The 21199-nt window shown below is 37.1% G+C and overlaps 1 protein-coding gene across 1 annotated transcript in view; it reads right to left on the bottom strand.

The window, feature by feature from the left end:
- LOC125231951 (GTP-binding protein REM 1) overlaps positions 1 to 21199 on the bottom strand; it is a 288730-nt gene that overhangs the window by 45762 nt on the left and 221769 nt on the right. Inside the window, exon 2 of the mRNA XM_048137557.1 lies at positions 15837 to 16043. Within this exon, the coding sequence (XP_047993514.1) occupies positions 15837 to 16043 (207 nt within the window). The remainder of the gene's footprint in view (positions 1 to 15836; positions 16044 to 21199) is intronic.

Below are 21199 nucleotides of genomic sequence, written 5' to 3'. Positions count from 1 at the left end.
TTGAACATACTACGTGCCAAATTTGAAGTTTCTAGGACCAGCGGTTTCGGCTGTGCATTGATATCGTCACTACTTTAAAAAAAACTTGTATCTTCGTCTGTCAATGAAAAGAAAATTGTAGTAAGTATGTATGGAATGCATATAGACTTACTGCGTTTTAACTTTGAGGAGCAGCGTGAGATCAGAGATTTTTCAAAGTAGTGACGATATGTCAGTCAGTCAGTCAGTTTCTTCATTTATATATTTAGATTATTATGCGATGATTATATCACTGTCTTATAGGACTTACAGGTGTGTAGGTACAGTCGACTACAAAGAGATGTATCCATTTTTTCACCTTATTAAAATGCAATTAGGTGAAAAAGTGTATACATCTCTTTGTAGTCGACCGTACATAGGTGTTTTTAGTTATTTGTTATACAAGGGGGCAAAGTTGTATAGGTACATCACCATGCTCGCGAGATTTAAAAAGGAAGGGAACACTGATGCCATATATACAGGTTGTCCCAAAACTATGGTACATGAGGAAAAATACATTTAATATAGTAGACAGGGTATTTTTCTGGAACAAGACTTTATATTATTTTTAAAAGTTAGTATTTCTGCATTCAAAGATTTTCTAAGAATCACTTGCTTCGTCTGGGAATCGAGCCGACTAAAATGTAAAAGATAAGATAAGATCAGATAATATTTATTATCAAAGCTGTGTAGGTACATAGGTGTTTTAAATATTTACAAAGTTCATCAGTTCAAGAGTAAATAGGTATCTCATAGGTAAGCGTGCTCCACCGTAGACCGCATTATCACTTACCATCAGGTGTGATCGTGGTCAAAGGTCTACCTACCTATTCATACTAAAAAAAAACTTTAAAAAAATTTTCTACTTTTATGATACTAATCGAGAACTCTCATGAACCGTGGCGATCGAAAGGCGAGATATCGAAAAGAGGATGATGATGTATGAAATAATTCTCTAATAAATAAATAAATAAATATTATAGGACGTTCTTACACAGACAGACTCTGAGTCACACGCTAAGCTCATGAAGGCTTGTGTTGCAGGTACCTACTCGGACAACGATATATATAATATACAAATACTTATAAGGAACAGCGGGGAAAATCTCGACGGGGGGGCAATTGTAACTGATCCATTTTTTCTATTATTACACTATGATGTTTTTTTTTCTTTCTTTTTTCTTTAATAAAACATTTTACATTAAAACTTAAATGTAAATACAATGTCCCCCAAAACTGTTTACACAGTTTGACTGTGGGATCTGGGTGAGTCTAAAGGTACATATAATTGTCATGTTGAGTTCCACATGTATCCTGAACATGCCTACCATATATAACCGGTGGACACTATTTTTAATAATGCAAACATTGTAAAACAGAAAAAATGGAACAGTTATATTTGCCCCCAAGTCGAGATTTGCCCCGCTGTACCTTACATAGAAAACATCCATGACTCACATAATAAAAACATTAAAATGTGGTCAAACCGTTGTTTCGTATCTGAATGCCACCCCGTCCGTCTTATTTTCCGCAAGCGTATTTTATTGACATTATCATAATCATGTTTTCCGGGTGAGTACCGCTCGTTCCGGGCTGGTGGTTCCGTCTAGAAAGATTAGGTGAGATAGTTTATAATGAATAACTAATATTATTATATTTGACGACCGGTCTGGCGCATTCGGTAGTTCGAATCCCGGTAAGGGCATTTATATGTGCAATCACAGATATTTGTTCCTGAGTCATGGATGTTTTCTATGTATATAAGCATTTATATATTATAAGTATATATCGTTGTCTGAGTACCCACAACACAAGCCTTCTTGAGCTTACCGTGGGCCTCAGTCAATCTGTGTAAGAATGTCCTATAATATTTATTTATTTATTACTACTTATTATAGTTTGTGTATAAAGAATAGTTAGACCCATTGGTATATCTTTTGTGCAATAGGGATGATGACTACACTAAAAAATGGCATTCTGTTTAGTCCGTAATCGTTAGTTAGATCGTCCAAAAATACTGAACACATATTTTTCGTTTTTTCTAATTAATGAAAAAATACAAAGATATACATCAAAGTTCTGGAGTAGGGGCTTGTGACGTCACTTCTAAGTAAAAATTGTACCTAGGCGTGACGTCACGCGAAACATCAACGCACTGTACCGTCTTCATTTTTCGTTTACGAGAAAAAAGAAAAAATACGTGTCTAAAATTCTTTGATAATCTAACTGACGGACTAATTAGTTTTTTTTAGTCGTCTCGCCTATTACCTACGATCCTAAAGATCCTTCAGCTATTCAGAAGCTTCTCGACCATCTCCACGTATCGGATGATGAGGCTCATGGGTAGCTACCCAAGCAGGATTTCTGGAACCAAAGGACTTCAGAGAGCTCTCTGAAGTCCTTTGGTTCCAAGAATCCTGCTCCAAAGTTATTAATTATTGTACTAGTAGTTTCTTCACAGATTGTAGTTTTATAACAAACCAACACAATAATTTTACCTCCCGGACCACCAGGTTGAATTCCTAAAATGTTGAAATCCCGAAATGTTGACTTTCCCAGAATGTTGATTTTTTTCAGTTTCGCAAAATGTTGAATTCTCATAACGTTGAAATATCAAAAAGTTGAATTCTCAAAATGTATACTTTCAACATTTCGGGATTTCAACATTTTAAGAACTCAAGTTTATATTCCTGGAATCTTTTTTTAACATGGGTATTTTTTTAATATGATTTCTACTCAGAATCGCGAGCTTTTTGGTCCTAATAGGAGAAAAAAATGTACCTTTGATGGCCTTGAATTTCAGTCTTCAGACTGTATATAACCCATTACTGTAACGGGGAACAAAATTTTAAGGCATTATGCTTCGAAAAGGCTCATCAGTGGAGTCTTGGAACTTAAATATGCCCTGAAACTATATAGCATGTAACAAAAATCAATAGGGTGCTTTGAGATAATTTCGACGTACAGAAACGCTCGGGTAATTTTGAAAGGGGAATCTTGATATGATGGAAATAATGGTGATTTTTATGTGACTTTCAAAATTAGACGGCGTTCGAAATTAACCCAATGCACCCTACTTCAACAGCCGACAAGACCAATGTCCTGATTAATATTTAAGCGGAAAAAATCGAAACTCATTTTTTTCGAACTACGAAATTTTTTCACCTGTATCGCACTTAGGGTCATTACACAGGGTCATTAGTAACCCTATCAGCTGTTAAAGTATCACTCCGGACCTTTGCTACACCCTGTAGGTACCTACTGCAAATTCAATCTTATGGAAATTCAACATTTTAGGGTTCACCATACCGCAAAATCAACTTTCTGCAAATTCAACATTTTAGGATTCAACAAGCTGCAAATTCAACTTTATGCAATTTGGACATAAAAATAACTCAACATAATGCAAATTCAACATTTTAACATTCAACATCCTGCAAATTCAACTTTTTGCAAATCCAACATTTTAGGAATTCAACTTGGTGGTCCTGGAGGTAATTTTAAAGTTTTACTTTGAATGCAACTTGTTCACCTAACAATAATAGCCAAGTTCGTCAGTCTGCGGCGTAGCGTCGTAGCGACGTAGAACTTTCGTAGCACCTGCTACGGCTGTCTTTAATGAAGGTGCCGTAGCGATGTTCTTGGAAAGAAAGAAATAACTTTTACGGCCCAGCCACGACATTGGTCTAAGCGCGACAGCGGTGAGCGGCGGGCGGCCATACATTGGAGCGAGACACAGCGATGAGACATTTCATGCGCACGTATGGCTGCCGCTCACCGCTGTCGCGCTTAGACCAATGTCGTGGCTGGGCCGATAGTAGTTTGGATTGAACGATTTCATTTTAATCAATAAGTATTTCAAGGTGAAATTCTTTTTCTACTCATCGACTGTAATCTGTGAATTAGGACACCACAGACTAAACTATAAGTGCTGACTTTTCAGTGTTGGATAGTCTTTGACACTTAGGGCCACTTGCACCAACGAAAATGTAGGGTTAACCCGAGGGTTAACCCTACATTTTATATGGAATTTGACAGATGACAGCCCACTAACCTTGATTTAAGTGGTTGGTGTAAATGGGCCTTAGTCAACTTTAATATTTCATTACAGTTCACCATAGTAAACTGTAATAATTTCAAAACTAGAACTTTATACACTGATTTAAACTTTCACGATTATTACACATAATTATTTTTAAAAAACCGGGACTTAATCGCGTATAACTACATATTAAACTGACCTCCAACGTTTCAACGTTTCAAGGTGTTGATGTCATTTCAAGCCAGTCTTCTCCGAGACCACGGGGGCAACGCCGTCCTTGAAACGTTGGAGGTCAGTTTAATATGTAGTTATACGCGATTAAGTCCCGGTTTTTTTAAAATAATTAGAACTTTATACACGTTCTATACAAATTTGCGGTACCTGGCAATTTTTTCTGCATGTGAAACACATTTTTTTATCTATCGCGTTATCGACCAATCAGAGAGAGTAACAAACAATTCGATGTTGATACAACAGTGAACGACGCTATTAACATTAATTTTAACTTGTATGACGATATTGTTCGTCCATATTGATAATGAAGATTTGCCACGGCCCAGGGTCCGCTTTGACAACTAATCCCAAGATTTGGCGTAGGCACTTGTTTTATGAAAGCGACTGCCATCTGACCTTCTAACCCGAAGGGTAACTAGGCTTTATTGGAATTAGTGCGGTTTCCTCACGATGTTTTCATTCAACAAAAAGCGACTGGCATTAAATTTAATGACATTTCGCACATCAATTCAGAAAAATTCATTGGTACGAGCCGGGGTTCGAACCCACGACCTCCAGATCGAAAGTCGCACGCTCTTACCGCTAGGCTAACAGAAATGCATATACTTGGAAAAAATCGACCTCTTCTCTGTGAACTATAAATGGCCGAATGGCTCAGCTGGTTTGATTCCAGCCATGGGCAATGAATTGACTTTCACGAATAACTATCACCATTTCTTAGGATTCCGTACCAAAAAGGCACAAAAGCAGCCCTTATGGTGCGACTCTGTCCGTCTGTCTGTCTGTCTGTCACATTTATCGGCGGACCGTCAGTAGGTACATTTATAAAGTAATGTTTTGCATACATTGCTTTTGCAAATTTTTGAAACACAAAATCATTCATTAGAATTTAAAACCCAAATGCTTCATATCATAGAACCTACTTTACCTTCCACTGTTTTGCTCGATTTGAATTAGATCAACTTTTCGCGTGACATCGTCGCGTGAGCAATGCGACAGTTGTATCCATCTTTTCTAAATAGGCTTATCTTCGTAGGAAATGCAAGGCGCTTACTACCTTTTTCTATCGACACAGTAACATACTTGTTCTAATAGCTACCTAGGCACTACCTTTCTTTTATAAATAGTCTTATCTTCATAAGAAAGGTCAGGCGGTTACTACCTTTTTCCAATCGACACAGTTGCATACTTATTCTAATGGCTACCGGTACCTAGTGTTTTTAGTCTGTAAAAAGTTTTTATTGCATATTGTGCGATGGACAATGTATAATAAACAATACCGGGTAGTTCTATTTATCTGCCTACCCCGTACAAATTATATTTTTCTCAAACATGGTATGAAATATTGATGTTATGTGCCTTATAATTGGCAGCGAAGTATGACGTTGCAGGTGCGGCTAGGACGATTGATAGACAATGGAATTTCATACAAACCTTGCAGGCCAAGGCCGGCAAAGTCTTCTTTTTTAATTTCCAAACACAGATAATTGTGACATAACATCCAGGTATTTAGCTAATTAAAAAAAAAACTATAAGGGGCTTTATAGACGTGCCGACTGCAACTGGTACGGGCCCTAGACAATATTTGATTTTGGGTGCGTTTTCATACAAAAAAAAATTTTTTCGTTTTTTTTTTTAACTTTTTGTTTTTTTATAAGCGTATACGGAGTATCAAAGGGGAACGAAAATTCGATTCGAGATACAGCCATCCAAAGTTACTATTTTCAGTAGACTTTATTTATTTCATACCATGTTTGAGAAAAGCACTATACATACCTCGGCGGGAAATGGGGTTGCCCGCCTCAGACGTATCCGGGTCTATATGTCTTCGGCCGGCAACCCCCTTTGTCCCGGCCTCTGTAGTAATGTACTATTCTTATAAGTTGCCTATTACGTTTGCATTACAGCCTATTAAAAATACCTACATATAACAAAACTCATACAACTTTTTTATATAGCTACTTTTTACATTAAATTTCATTCTTTATTTTATTTTTTATTCTCAAATTTTATTCACAAATGTACCCTCAGTACAGAAAAGTACCGAAGAACCATTTCCCGGTTCTTTCCCAGTACCGGAAATCTCAGTCTAGGTTCTGGGACTGGTAGTGGCTCTGCAATCCCTAAAATCGCATTAAAAGTTTTTATTGAGGCTTTACATATCGTCACTACTTTAAAAAAAACTTGTATCTTCGTCTGTCAATGAAAAGAAAATTGTAGTAAGTATGTATGGAATGCATATAGACTTACTGCGTTTTAACTTTGAGGAACAGCGTGAGATACGAGGTTTTTTAAAAGTAGTGACGATATACTGGTTACAAGTTGTCTAGATCAGGGCCCATTTCTCGAAAGGTACAAGCCTTGTATTACAAGTGTGTTTCCATGGAAACCCATACGATTTGACAGTTCGCGCACTTGTAATACAAGACTTGTACCTTTCGAGAAACGGGCCCCAGGGCCTATAGCCAAGAGTACATTTGTTTCTACTCCGTAGCGAGATATACATATACGACTGTCTTGTCGTACCAATACGGAAAAAACGACAGACAGAGCATAGATGAATAAGTAAAGGGAAGAGTTGTAACACCATACATCAGTAAATGCGAGTTATATGTATAGGGATAGTTAAGTGACATCTAGCGACAATCACGCGTCAATCACGCGTCAACTAGCGTAAATGATCAGTACTGCTACTTTTCAATAGATGTCACGACGAACGAAGAGTCTAATGCTCACCAATTTTTAGCTAATATTACAATAGTATTAATCAGTATTCTGTTTTCAATTCCTTCTGCTTGTAATATAAGTTGTAAACTGTCCTAATATTACATTTTTGTCCAAACGAGACACGGTTACCACCTAGTATCGAGTAGTGGTACTGATAATTCACGCTATTTGACGCATGATCTCACTTAACTATGCCGCATTTACTGATGTATGGAGTTACAATTCCCTTACTTATTCCTCTATGAGACAAAGATAGTTATCCACCTGTCTGGCATAGTGGGCAGTGACTGCCTGAGTTCGAATTCCGGTAAAGGCAATTATTCGTGAGACGAGCATATTTTGTTTTTGAATCGTGGGTGTAATCTGTGTATTATTAAGAATATTATTTATTTTACTTCTTAGGTTAAATAAATAAATAAAAAATATATTATAGGACATTCTTACACAGATTGATTGAGCCCCACGGTAAGCTCAAGATGGCTTGTGGTGCAGGTACTCAGACAACGATATATATATAGGTAAATTAGGTAATATACAAATACTTATATACATAGAAAACATCCATGACTCAGGAACAAATATCTGTGCTCATCACACAAATAAATGCCCTTACCGGGATTCGAACCCGAGACCGCGGCGTAGCAGGCAGGGTCACTACGCGCTAGGCCAGACCGGTCGGTTGGGCTATTTTATAATATGATTATAAAAGTAAAATACAAAACCACTAACAAAAGAATACAAATTATATAAATATATAAAAATTATATAAATAATAATATTATTATATTGATTTAGACTAACACGATTTGCACTCATAATTTTAGAACAAAACGGGACTTAATCGCGTAAACACCACACAAGCTTTCTTGAGCTTACCGTGAGACTCAGTCAATCTGCGTAAGAATTTCATATAACACTAATTATGTATTTATTTTGACTGCTACTTAGTGTTAACGCCAGTAATCTTGGCTAGAAGTCGGCTTACGGCTAGTAGGTGCATGTTGCTATTAACAGTACATTTTGTTAATTGTTACATTGCAGTAGGACATTCATGTACCTACTCGTATGTGGGACTTGGGAAAAATAAACGCGGTCGTTTGCAATGTTTGTAGCAAAAATGTAAGGCATTTCTAGAATTGTATGAATAATATTTATATTTAAGTATTTTTATTCTACTAAGTAATTTACCTTGATCACATATTCAGAATATGGATAAATACATTAATTAGACTAGAAAACATCGTTCATAACTCCGGATGATTTTTTTTTGTACTAAATAGTAAATTAAAAGTGTTTGTAGAGTCAGCAACGCGTATGTAATTATAAATAAATAAATAAATAAAATAAATATTATAGGACATTTTTACACAGATTGACTGAGGCCCACGGTAAGCTCTAGAAGGCTTGTGTTGTGGGTACTCAGACAACGATATATATAATATATAAATACTTATATACGTAGAAAACATCCATGACTCAAGAACAAATATCTGTGCTCATCACACAAATAAATGCCCTTACCGGGATTCGAACCCGGGACCGCGGCGTAGCAGGCAGGGTCACTACCGACTGCGCCAGACCGGTCGTCAATTATATATCAAAATTATTAAGTCACAATACACAATAAATACGAAAAATCTCATATCTGGCCAAGACGTTATAAAACACGAAAGACAATTACTCGCTTTGGATTAATCGCAAAAAGTTGATGAAGATGGGGAGAGGGAGCTGGAGGGGAGATTGAATTTCCCGCTGTCGCTGCAGACGACGTGAGCGTTCCGCGTGTGGCCACTGTAAGAGCGAGTGGAGAAAACTAGAAACCTAATTTTAATCGAATTGAAACAGTTGTGAAAATTGGTATTAGACTTATATTGACCGGGATATAGACCGTGATTACCCTTTTTGATTTTTTTCGAGCTCCCGATATTTCGACGCAGTTAAGTTTTTAAAATTAAATGACCTCAGTCCATTGGAACTATTTTGCCAGTGTCAAGGTGATGTGAGCTAATTGTTTTTGATTTTGGTATGGTAAGTACGACAGTGTTCGGTGAGGTGGCACTTGTAAATTGATAGCTAAATTTTACAAGAGCACGTGCACTACCGGCCGTTGACGACGAAAAAGTGGCTAAACGCGTTTTGAGATTAATTCTTCATCAGCTTTTCTCACTACAGCATTAGTTTACTGCATAATAATCTATCGATATTACACTTTAAACAATATTAATGAGCAAAAGAAAAAGAAATTATTCACGACACGAGACCGCTATGATGGCGCTCGAACCGGAAGGCTCCCGATATTTCGACGCAGTTGCATGCATCATGATCACGGAAAACTGACGAAAGCGGGTGGATGTCAAAGTTGCGTAGACAGCGCGCGATTTACCCTCCTTCGCGCGCGTCACAGCGTATAAGTCTAATGAAAATAACCGTGAATCATTCAAAACTCAAAAATATTATTATGTAATGTTTTATGATCTTTGCCTTGTGAGAAATTGAAACTGTGATTAGCAAGCCTGTAGTGAACGTATTCGCATATGAAATGTCAATAAGTAGTTAAAAGTATCAAGTATTTCCGAAAGATGTCATGGTTTACATACGAGTGAAATCGTAAATTGTAACTTAATTTATATTTCATAGTCATCACGTTAATTCAGCTGTTAGTTTTAGTTACAGACTTCTGAAATTGATGGACCAGGAGCAAAATACCTATCTATGATAAGACAAAATTACCCTTACCAGGGGGTATTTCACCACAGTGACATTGACACTTGACACTGATAAAATCTGTGCTTATTTCTGGGTGGGTAAATGTAACAATTTTACTCAGTGTGCATTTCTTTGTTGAAAGGTCAATGACCGGTGAAAGGTCACTGTCGGGCGACAATTGTCACTAAGGTACAGCGGAGAAGATCGCGACTGGGGGGCAAATGTAACTGTAACTGGTCCATTTTTTCTATGTTTTACAATGTTTGCATTATTAAATAGAGTGTCCACCGGTTGTATATGGTAGGCGTGTTCAATGGATACATGTAGAACTCAACATCATAGTGTAATAATGAAAAAAATGGATTGACCCCCAGTCGAGATGGCCCCGCTGTGCCTTATTGCAAAATGGGTCAGAGGAATTATCGTTGACATTGTCTCTTAAATTAACTTTTCTGAAACTCGCTCATTTCATGGCCTCCTCGTGACTCGTGAGGGAAGCGTCACATATTGCCTGCCAGCGTCCTAGTGATGGGCCATTAACATTGTCTTCAGCTTATAGAAATTTTACTTTATGACTTTAGAAAATAGATAATATTATTGGTTGCCGCCGGCTTGAAAAAAGTTCTTTTTGTATAAAAAATTTCGGTTATTTTTGTATAAAAATTACAAATCACAGGTTGCAATAAATAGTTGAAACTCATAATTGACGACCGGTTTGGCTCAGTTAGTAGTGACCCTGCCTGCTAAGCCGCGGTCCTGGGTTCGAATCCCGGTAAGGGCATTTATTTGTATGATGAGCACAGATATTTGTTCCTGAGTCATGGATGTTTTCTATGTATATAAGTATGTATTTATCTGTTTAAGTATGTATATCGTCGCTTAGCACCCATAGTACAAGCTTTGCTTAGTTTGAGGCTAAGTTGATCTGTGTAAGGTGTCCCCAATATTTATTTATAATGAATTGGTGTTATTTCATAATTTATTATTTATTACGAAACTAGCTTTTGACATTTATTTCAGTTTTCAATTTTTAACCCCCGACGCAAAAACGACGGGTGTTATAAGTTTGACGTGTCTGTCTGTCTGTCTGTGTGTCTGTCTGTCTGTCTGTCTGTCTGTCTGTCTGTCTGTCTGTCTGTCTGTCTGTTTGTCTGTGTGTGTGTCTGTCTGTGGCACCGTAGCTCCCGAACGGGTGAACCGATTTCGATTTAGTTTTTTTTGTTTGAAAGCTGAGTTAGTCGGGAGTGTTCTTAGCCATGTTTGATGAAAATCGGTCCACTATGTCGCGGTCGGGGGTTTTTTCAAAATTTTAATTTTATCATCTTTCATAGGCGAATAAATCAAAACTTAAATCAATTTGACACAATGCTACTTTTGTAGATTAAAATTAAATACAACTTTATCAGTATTTGAATAACGAAGCGGCTCTTTATAGGCCGGCATAATAGTACATTACGATACAAGTGCGTAAAAAAGGAAGTTCGAAACGAGTGGCGATAAATTAAAACACGACCGAAGGGAGTGTTTTAAATCGACACGAGTTACGAATTTCCTTTTCGCACGTGTATTGTACGACGTGTGCTGCACTAGTGCGAGAAGTGGTTCATTATATGCCAGGTCGAAACTTCGGAGGGTCATCTGTACTGAAAAACGTCGTACAATACACGTGCGAAAAGGCTTTTTTTCGCACTTGTATCGAAATGTACTATTATCGACCGAAATTAAAGGCGTGTATGTCACCATAGATTAAATATAAGAAGATCATATCATCCCATACATTGAAATGCGACCGCCTAAGAACGCACATACACTACACCATACATAGATGGCACCATAAAAATATGTCTGAAAAAAAAAGTGTTACTTTTGACCTTTTGATATAAAGTTCCGTATAGACAGATAAAGTCTAAGAAAAAAACGTACCTCAGTACCATAAAGAAAAAGATACGGTGGCATAGATGGCATTACATCTTTGGGGTACGCTTAGCTAGATGCCGCTAATATTAATATTTGACATTTTAAAACATAATAATATCAAGCTAAGAATATGGGCCAAATTGTCAAAACTAAGGTTCAAAAGTTTTAAGCCTGTGTCAAGAGATGGCAGTCTATGCACTGTGATTACACATTTCACTTTGACAGTAACGCTTAGTGTGTGTGTGACTCTTAACGCCAATCTACAAATAATCGATGGCAACAAGGCATTTTTTGTTGCGCCATCTATGTGTGGTGTAGTGTATGCGCGTTCTTAGGCGGTCGCATTTTAATGTATGGGATGGTATGATCTTCTTATATTTAATCTATGATGTCACGAAATATTTACACCAATCGTAATCACTCCAGGGTACGTAAACAAATGCACAAACTCTTACGATAATATCGTTATCGTAGCTATCTCTATCGCTCTTCCGTATTGGCGCGACAGAGACAGACTGCGTTTTATCGGCGTCTAGCGTCAACGAATGTCGTTTCGGTTAGGTCGGGTAGCATATAACATCAGATCGACACGCTAAACCAGAACCTCATATACTAATTTAAACCCTAACTATACTTACTTTATAAGGTCGATTTTCTAATGAAGAACAATCATCACATATGACCTTTTTCAATTTTTTTGTTAACATATATCCTTGCAAATTGATGATAATGAATTACAAGCGCCACGCTGTGAAAAAGAGACGGATTGAGGATGAATAACGAGTGTGAAAGGGATGGAATGGGGGTGGAAAAACAAATGAGTTGCCACGATACGTGCCCGCCATGTCGATGGGGTTTCATTTGATTTGTACGTGTAATAAAATTGTTACAATTGTAATGGGTCCGTATATAAAAGGAAAAAATCGTAACTCGTTGGGAAATAAATACGGGGAGATGTTAGAAATGAAGTTTACTACCCCTTTTCCTCTCGTGGGTGTAGTAGAGTAGAGTCGACTTTGTGATTTGGGTTCATTTGCCTGTTGTGTAGGCGATGGACTACAAGATGTAGTGATTTTTTTTCCATCGTATATTTACGGAAACGTACTACGAACGTGTCGTGCTATTTCAGTCATTTGTCAGTACGAAATGTACTGACAGTGTTTAAACTAGAATGACACGAACGTTTCCGGAAAAATACGAAGAAAAACCTTTTCGAACTACATCTGGTACCAACCTGTCACACGAGTGGCACAATAAAGTTTAGCAGTTTCATGTACTTTGCCTACCCCTTTTGTGATTACAGTACAATGAATATTTATTGCGGCGGCTGATCGTGGAATTGATATATTGTGAATTACTTTCCTGTAACAACACAACTTTTTGACATCTATTAATTAGTATAGTTAGATAATAATAATTTATCATCCTTATAATATTATCATCGCCATCAAAACTGTACTAAGATATTATAATAATAAGTTAATGTATATTAAATGCTAATAATTTTGAAAGTAATCGAAATCAAACACAGTTTATATGATCAGAAATACTGCTACAATTATTCGGTTTTTATAATAGGGATGACAACTACATTAAAAAAATGACATTCTGATTTGTCCGACAGTTAGATCGTCCAAAAATACTGAACACATATTTTTCGCTTTTTCTAATTAATGAAAAAAATACAACGATATAGAGCATCAAAGTTCCGGAGTGGGGGCTTGTGACGTCAATTCTAAGTAAACATTGTATCTAGGCGTGACGTCACGCGAAACTTCAACGCAATGTACCGACGTCATTTATCGTTTACGAGAAAAGAGTAAAAATACGTGTCTAAAATTCTTTGATAATCTAACTGATGGACTATTTAGTTTTTTTTAATCGTCTCGCCTATTATGTTACATCGTTTATAGGTACATTTAAAAAAATATATCCCAAGATCAATGTCTGTTTCTCAGATTAATTAAAAAACAAGTGAACAATGAACTCGAAAAAAACTTCTCATAGCTTCCTCAAGCGATACTCCTATTGAAAACGGTTAAATTGTTGCGAATTTTAACGAAACGTTTCATCAGGTAACAGGCATAACAAAGGCTCAAAAAGTATAAAAAGATCTATTGTTGTAAAACGAAATAAAAAGGCCGATTCTGGATAAACAATTTTGTGTTGCAATTTATTAAAAAAAACTAGCTTTTCGAAAATTGCGGAATGCTCCATGCAAAACTGCAAACTTCCACCCCTCAAGTGGGGGGTAAGAAGGACACAAAAAGTAGCCATTGTCTCTCTCCATCCTTTTAAATACCTCCATTAAAAAATCACGTCAATTCGTTGCTCCGTTTGGCCGTAAAAGAAGGACAAACAAAGAGACGCACACAATTTCCCATTTATAATATCAGTATTGATATAGTATAATATAGTATAGATCATGTATGTTCCGTTGGGTTCGCATTGCTACGTAGCATGAGGGTGGGTAATTTGAAGTCCCCTTGCATGCGCTAGAACAGATAAGATAATGCCTGAATTATTACCAACCCTAAAACGAAACGAAACGAAATAGTTGAAAGGGATAGTGCCATGCGTTAGAAAAAGGCAACAGGATTCGAACTGCTGTTAAACGATTTTATTAGAAGTCTACTTTCTTTACCGACTAGCGCCAGTCTCAAAATGATGATTGGTGCTCACAAAATGTAAAACAGTCGGTACGAGTACCTACTAAATCTTTACATATTCATATTCATATGTAAATCATTTGACCATAATCTCAGCTGATGGAAAGTGCCGCTGCCGATGCAGTCTATCTAGGATGAAGCATGTTTACCCAAAAAAAATCACTCTTGATTTAAAAAGATCCAAATTATAGTGGGCTGGAAATAGACATGCAGGAAGTTGAGTTCCACTTCTTAGTCGTTCTCATGAAAAAGCTAGATGCAAATCGCTTAGTGCAAATCAGTAGTAATGAACTAATGATTGATTATGAGTAAAATAGAATTGAGTTTTAAAACTGCGGGCCGATTTTTGAGTCTCACGCGTTCGAATTCAGAAAATTGTCACTGAAATTAATAAGCAAGTCACCGTTTTCAACCGGTATTTTAGTGACAAAATACCGTATGCGAGATTCAAAAATCGCTTCCCTGGTGTAGCGTAGCACATGAAAAGCATTTCGAATTATTTAAGCAAAATCGGCCAAAATCGGTCCCCAAACCAAAAGAGGCTTCGATGGATTACTCTCATTGTGTTACATATCGATGTATTTATTATTATTGAGTAGAAAATAACATACGCTTTATGCAATTTTTTATTGTTCTTGTAGAAGCTGTTTTTTAATTAGGTTGTGTGTTGTTAGAGAATTGTTATGGTTTTCATTCTTATTAAGTATAATATATTTTGTTCTAGTTTTCCCGACACCGATATCAAAGGCCACGTCGTTTGCTGGACTGGGCAACGGTTTTAGCGATATTTTACCTACTCAAAAGTTAGCTGGAAGAAATTCCTTAAAGGATTCTCTTTGTACTGTTTCATATTTCTTTGTACAATAAAAAGTTTATCTATACACACAATAAAGTTACTTAGGCACTTTTGGCAGTATGATTGTAAAGCCCTGAATAAACTTAATTAGTCTGAAACTGGCTCATAAACGCCGTTTTGCCCACACCAAGCGCGCCCACCATGGCAACCCCGTGTAGGGCGACCACGCGTCGCTCGCTAGGCTCGGCTTGCATGTTCACTAGCGCAAGGTCACAATGACGAAGTAGTAGTAGTAGTAAAACACTTTATTGTACCATCGCGTTAATACACTCACTGGTCTGAAACTGGCTGATCAGCGCCGTTTTGCCCACACCAGGCGCGCCAACCATGGCAACCCCGTGTAGGGCGACCACGCGTCGCTCGCTAGGCTCGGCTTGCACACTCACTAGCGAAATGCGTCAATTTATGACGTAGTATTTTGTAATACAGATTACAATAGTGATAAAAGACTTACCTCTCTGTCTGTCATAAGCATTAATACACTCGCTAGTCTGAAACTGGCTGATCAGCGCCGTTTTGCCAACACCAGGCGCGCCAACCATGGCGACCCTGTGCAGGGCGACCACGCGTCGCTCGCTAGGCTCGGCTTGCACGCTCACTAGCGAAATGCGTCAATTTATGACGTAGTATTTTGTAATACAGATTAAAGTAGTGATAAAAGACTTACCTCTCTGTCTGTCATACGCATTAATACACTCGCTGGTCTGAAACTGGCTGATCAGCGCCGTTTTGCCAACACCAGGCGCGCCCACCATGGCGACCCTGTGTAGGGCGACCACGCGCCGCTCGCTAGGCTCGGGCTGCGCGGGCGAAGGCGCGAGGGAACCGGATCGTGAGCGGCGGCGGCGGAATGAGTCGCCACGGTTTACGATTCCTGAAACAAGGGGGGGTTAATTTTAAATATTTTTTTAGCTATAATTTTCAAACTTGTATCTTTTGTCAATATGAAACTGAGTTACAGAATATTTTTAGCAAAAAAAAAACCGACGTCTAATTAGTTTTCTTGGCTTAGTTGGTCATGCTTTTTTAAACATGATTTGCCACACATTTCATCTTGAAATAATCTATGTGCATAAAAAAAAAAAAAATAAAAAAAAATCATTTATTCAGAAAAAAATAACCTGGCTACATTTATTAAAGTGCCCGCCAAACTGTAAAAACAGTTTGTTGGCGGAGACATGCTCATAATATTGTCTTCGGTTACCGCGATAGTTACTCATGAAATAAAACAATGAAAAACGGATTAAATCGCGTATAATGAATTTATAATTTCATCCCGACGTTTGTTGAATTGTTTTTCAACATAGTAATGGTAATTTTTTTGAATATTGTATAACTAGCTTTATTAATAGTGTGTGGACCTGCCATAAAAATCTATATTATTTGTGGTCATGGTTTGTTAGTATTTCTTGTATGTCATTTTGTAATTTTTCCTTACTCACCCGTTGACCACGAATGCAGTAAAGTGTTCGAAACGTCGGGATGAATTATAAATTCATTATACGCGATTTAATCCGTTTCCATAGTTTTATTTCAATCTACATGCATTAAAAATAATCATCTGACTTTTTTGAAAATACGCAGAAAATAACTTCTTATTTTTTTTACGTATTTTTGATCCTTTAAAAGGACACAACTGTATATATTTCTTCCATAAATGCAACATACCTAATAGAATCTGTTTACAATAAAGTCTAATTTCCTACTGTCCTTACAGGTTTCTTGCATAGCAAGTATATCTAAACATAAACAATATAAACTCAATTATAAACCTTCAGGTCTCATAAACATAAATTATCTTTGCAACAAACCACACCACCGTTGCACCGCTCCGTTGTTCCATTTTCAAATGCACAAAGTCAAAGCCAGCATAATTTTACATTGCAATATTAGTATTTTCTTTGTAACTGTACAACCTTGTTTTAAATTAACATACATTTATGCCCTGGTCTCACCAAAAGCGATGAGCTATCAGCGATAGAAGCGAACAAAAAATATTCGCTCCCTTGAGCTATCGGCTATAGAAACGAAACAAACACTCCATCGTAGGCCACGTCTTTGCCTTTGGCTAATCTGTGGAAAAGTGTAAGCCCATTTATAATAATAATAAATAAATAAATAAAAACGCTCCCAAGTTTGTCTGTCTGTCTGTTTGTCTGTGTGTCTGTGTGTGTCTGTCTGTGGCATCGTAGCTCCCGAACGGATGAACCGATTTAGATTTTTTTTATCTGAAAGCTGAGTTAGTCGTGAGTGTTCTTAGGCACGTTTCATGAAAATCGGACCACTATGTCGCGGTCGGGGGTTTTTTCAAAATTTTAATTTAGGTTAGGTTATATTTACATGGAAGCGGTCCTATATTTCGTTCATTTCTATCGCTTACTGCTTTTGGTTGGAGCAGAGAAAGCGAGCGATTTAGTTCATCGCTCAGTGACGTAAACTCGCTCGCGATATCATCGCGTCTTTTACTTACATCGGAGCGACTATCTTCTGTTCGTTCCTATAGCCGATAGCAGGTGATGATAATAATAATATATATTATAGGACATTCTTACACAGATTGACTGAGCCCCACGGTAAGCTCAAGATGGCTTGTGTTGCAGGTACTCAGACAACGATATATTTAATATACAAATACTTATATACATAGAAAACATGACTCAGGAACAAATATCTGTGCTCATCACACAAATAAATGCCCTTACCGGGATTCGAACCCGGGACCGCGGCGTAGCAGGCAGTGTCACTGCGCTATAGGCCAGACCGGTCGGTAATAGGTGATAGGAGATGGCAGGTGGACTAAAATGTTAACGAAGTTGTGGCAGCTTGCAAATGTAAGGAATGCCTGGCATCCGTTGGTTCGTTGGGTCGATGACATCCGGAAAATAGCGGGTCACAACTGGATGAGACTAGCCCAGGACCGGGAAAAGTGGCGTACTAGAAAAGAGGCCTATGCTCAGCAGTGGGCGATAAAGGGCTGTTGATAAAGACATTTAAAAGTTCACGTATCACACAAAAACATCAAAACATTTGACACTCAGCATGTTGTCGACTTGCGAAATCGAATAAAACGGTTCTCATTGCAGGACCAGGTATCTATAATAAACTACCCAACAACATAAAAAATATTAAAATTGAAGCCACATTCTATAGTAAATTAAGGAAATGGCTGACTATTAATGCTTTTTATGACATCTCCGAATACTATAATAATAATGCAAATTGCATTGCATAAGACGCGAGTTGGTACAGTGGCTTAACAGCCACTGGGCAGAAAGCGGTGTACACCTCTCGACACCCTTGAGTTCTCACACCGGTGTTGCCCTTGAGCCATCTTGGATGTCGCTTTTTGTGGGGGCCCATCTTGTGGGGACGAGTCACCGTCTGCCGGAAATAAAATTGGATACCGTTTTATTAGGCAGGCGTCCGGTTTTTATCCATAGCCCAGTATTTAGTCCATCACTTTCATCAAAATAGACCAGTTCATTTTAGATTCCATTAACTCTCAAATAGTCCTTACACCCTGGCGGGTGTTGCCTCTGCGTGTGTCCCATGATACGGGCAAGGGCAACATCCGCGCGGTGTACCCCTTACATTTCATTAAAGTGTCGAAAGGGCCTCTACGCGTTGGCTTCGGCCCCGCGCACGCCTCCCAAAGGTCCGGAACACCATTGTTCCGTGATGGGAAAGACATGCAAATTAATGTTCAATACGATTACATACTATTATTATTTTTTGTAATTATTGTTCGACATCCATTTCTTTTTTTAATTAATTATTGAATTTATTTGAGAGTATTTTCTATTTTTTAAATGTAATATTGTATTGTACCCTAATTATGATAATTTAACTTTAACTTTGACATATAAAATTGTTAATTTTATGAATAAATGAATATGAATATGATGATGATAGCAGATAGATCATCGCTTTCTCGATTTTGGTAGAACCAATGCCTTACCCTGAATCATTTTATAATTAGTCAAAATGAGATGCCCGCAGAGAGTTTAATTACTTCAATCCACTACCATTTAGTATTTTCGTACTAATTTTGAAGTCCACTTTAGGGGTTGGATTCTAGGAAAGCAGTATTAAAGTAAAACTGAGTTTCGTAACATATTTTGAAGAGTCCATTTACTTTTTTAAGTACTAACAGTGCACGAATTTGGTCGTGTTCACAAAATAAATTAAGTATATGAACTAAAATTAGCATCTTTATAAATCAGCAATTCCCGTCAACTTTGTACAAAAATTAAGGGAAAAGTTAAATTTGTTTTTATTAATTCCTATTTTGTTACCAAGATTTTGTTGATGAATCGAGATTTTATTAAGTTTTATTTCGTCATTAAGGTTCTCTAGTATCTATATTTTCTTAATTATAACAATTATCCTGTATATATCTTACGAAAGTCGAATTATATTACTAAATGTGGTAACAAAATAGGATCAATTAAAATTTGCTGACGTGGCATTGTACAAAGTTGACGGGAATTGCTGAAATGATATATTATGTGGGAGGAAAATGAGCAGACAGGTTGTCACCTATAAAAACCCACAAAATTAGAAGTTGTAAATGCCTTGCCTGCTCTTAGGATAGATAGAATACCCTTTATTGGCACACCTCAGCAAAAGATGTAGCGGAGACAAAATAATTGATTATAAATAGAGGCAGAGAGCAAGCGGTCTTGTCGCTGAAGAGCGATCTCTTCCAGACAACCTTTGAGTAAAACCATAAAAACATAAAAAGAGTAGGTGTTACAGAATGAAAAAGTTATGACTAATTTCGGGTAGGAGTACACTCAATTTTTTTTTTGTATGAATAGGTAGACGTTTGACCACGATCACACCTGGTAAGTGATGATGCGGTCTACGGTGGAGCACGCTTACCTATGAGATACCTATTTACTCTTGCTTTAAAGATTGGATTGTACACTGAGAGAAATTTGCATTGTGAATTTAACAAGTTCGACTTGTTGCGGTTTATCCGTTTGAATCAGCCAAACGTATGTTTAAAACAATATGTGTCAGGTTGTTTTTATAAAATCGACTTGTTGATTCATATATATTGCCGATTCAAATGACAAGTAGCTTGTTGTTTGAACCAAAGAGCACGTAGGCGCTATTTTAACCAAAAAACTTGTTGAACGAACATGAAAACTGGTTGTATTTTCTCCCATGTACCCATGCGGAAACACAGACTCGTGCAGGACATTCCACTCCTTAACCACTATTTAAGGTTTGAAGGCTGAATCGATATAAAAATACCGCAGAAGGCACAGTTCATCCCTTAGTTTATCTACGCGACAGGAAGTTTCTGGAGAAACTTACATGTTAATGTTAATTTGTGTATAAAACGTATTATGAGAATGTTATTGTTTGCTAAAACTTACCAGGTCTTAGCTTCCACAAAAGCTTTGTATGGAAACTTTGCTGTGCTAGGATTAATTTGGCATAATGAGGGAAGCGCTTTAAGTTTCATACTTTAATACAATAATGTTCAGTGGATACGTTATACAGAAGAGTCACCGTGCATTTTGTGGATTTGGACAAGTGGAGCAATATTAAACTTGTTTTTGTATGTAATTATAATATTTATGGTCTACTTGTAGCTCCTTCTTAGACTACCACTATGTTACTAATAACTCAAATTCGTCAAAAATGTTAATTGAGCATTTCTTTCTTTTTTGTAATTTTTTTATTTTGATTTTTTTTAGGGAATTTTAGGGCAATTGTACTCAGAATCACGAGTACTTTCAATCTCACTGGGAGACAATAAGTGTCCCAGAATTTCCATACATTTTTGTTACTTTCCTCTTTTGTTACCCTACACAACATGTACGGAAAACGGTAACAAAATAAGAAAAAATCGTATGTGACAATTTTTTTAACTACTAGGATTTAAAAAGCTAGTGATTCTGAGTAGAAATAGCAGATTTTTTTTCAAAAATATCACATTTCATAAAAGTGGCAAAAAAAATAAATGCTCAGTTATGTTTTCTTTTTTGTAAACATGCGCGATAGCCTAATAGGAAT

The sequence above is a fragment of the Leguminivora glycinivorella genome, chromosome 12, assembly GCF_023078275.1.
Source record: "Leguminivora glycinivorella isolate SPB_JAAS2020 chromosome 12, LegGlyc_1.1, whole genome shotgun sequence".
Taxonomy (NCBI): domain Eukaryota; kingdom Metazoa; phylum Arthropoda; class Insecta; order Lepidoptera; family Tortricidae; genus Leguminivora; species Leguminivora glycinivorella.
The sequence above is the reverse complement of the archived record's forward strand: the minus strand, read 5'-3'. Positions and strand labels throughout refer to the sequence as shown.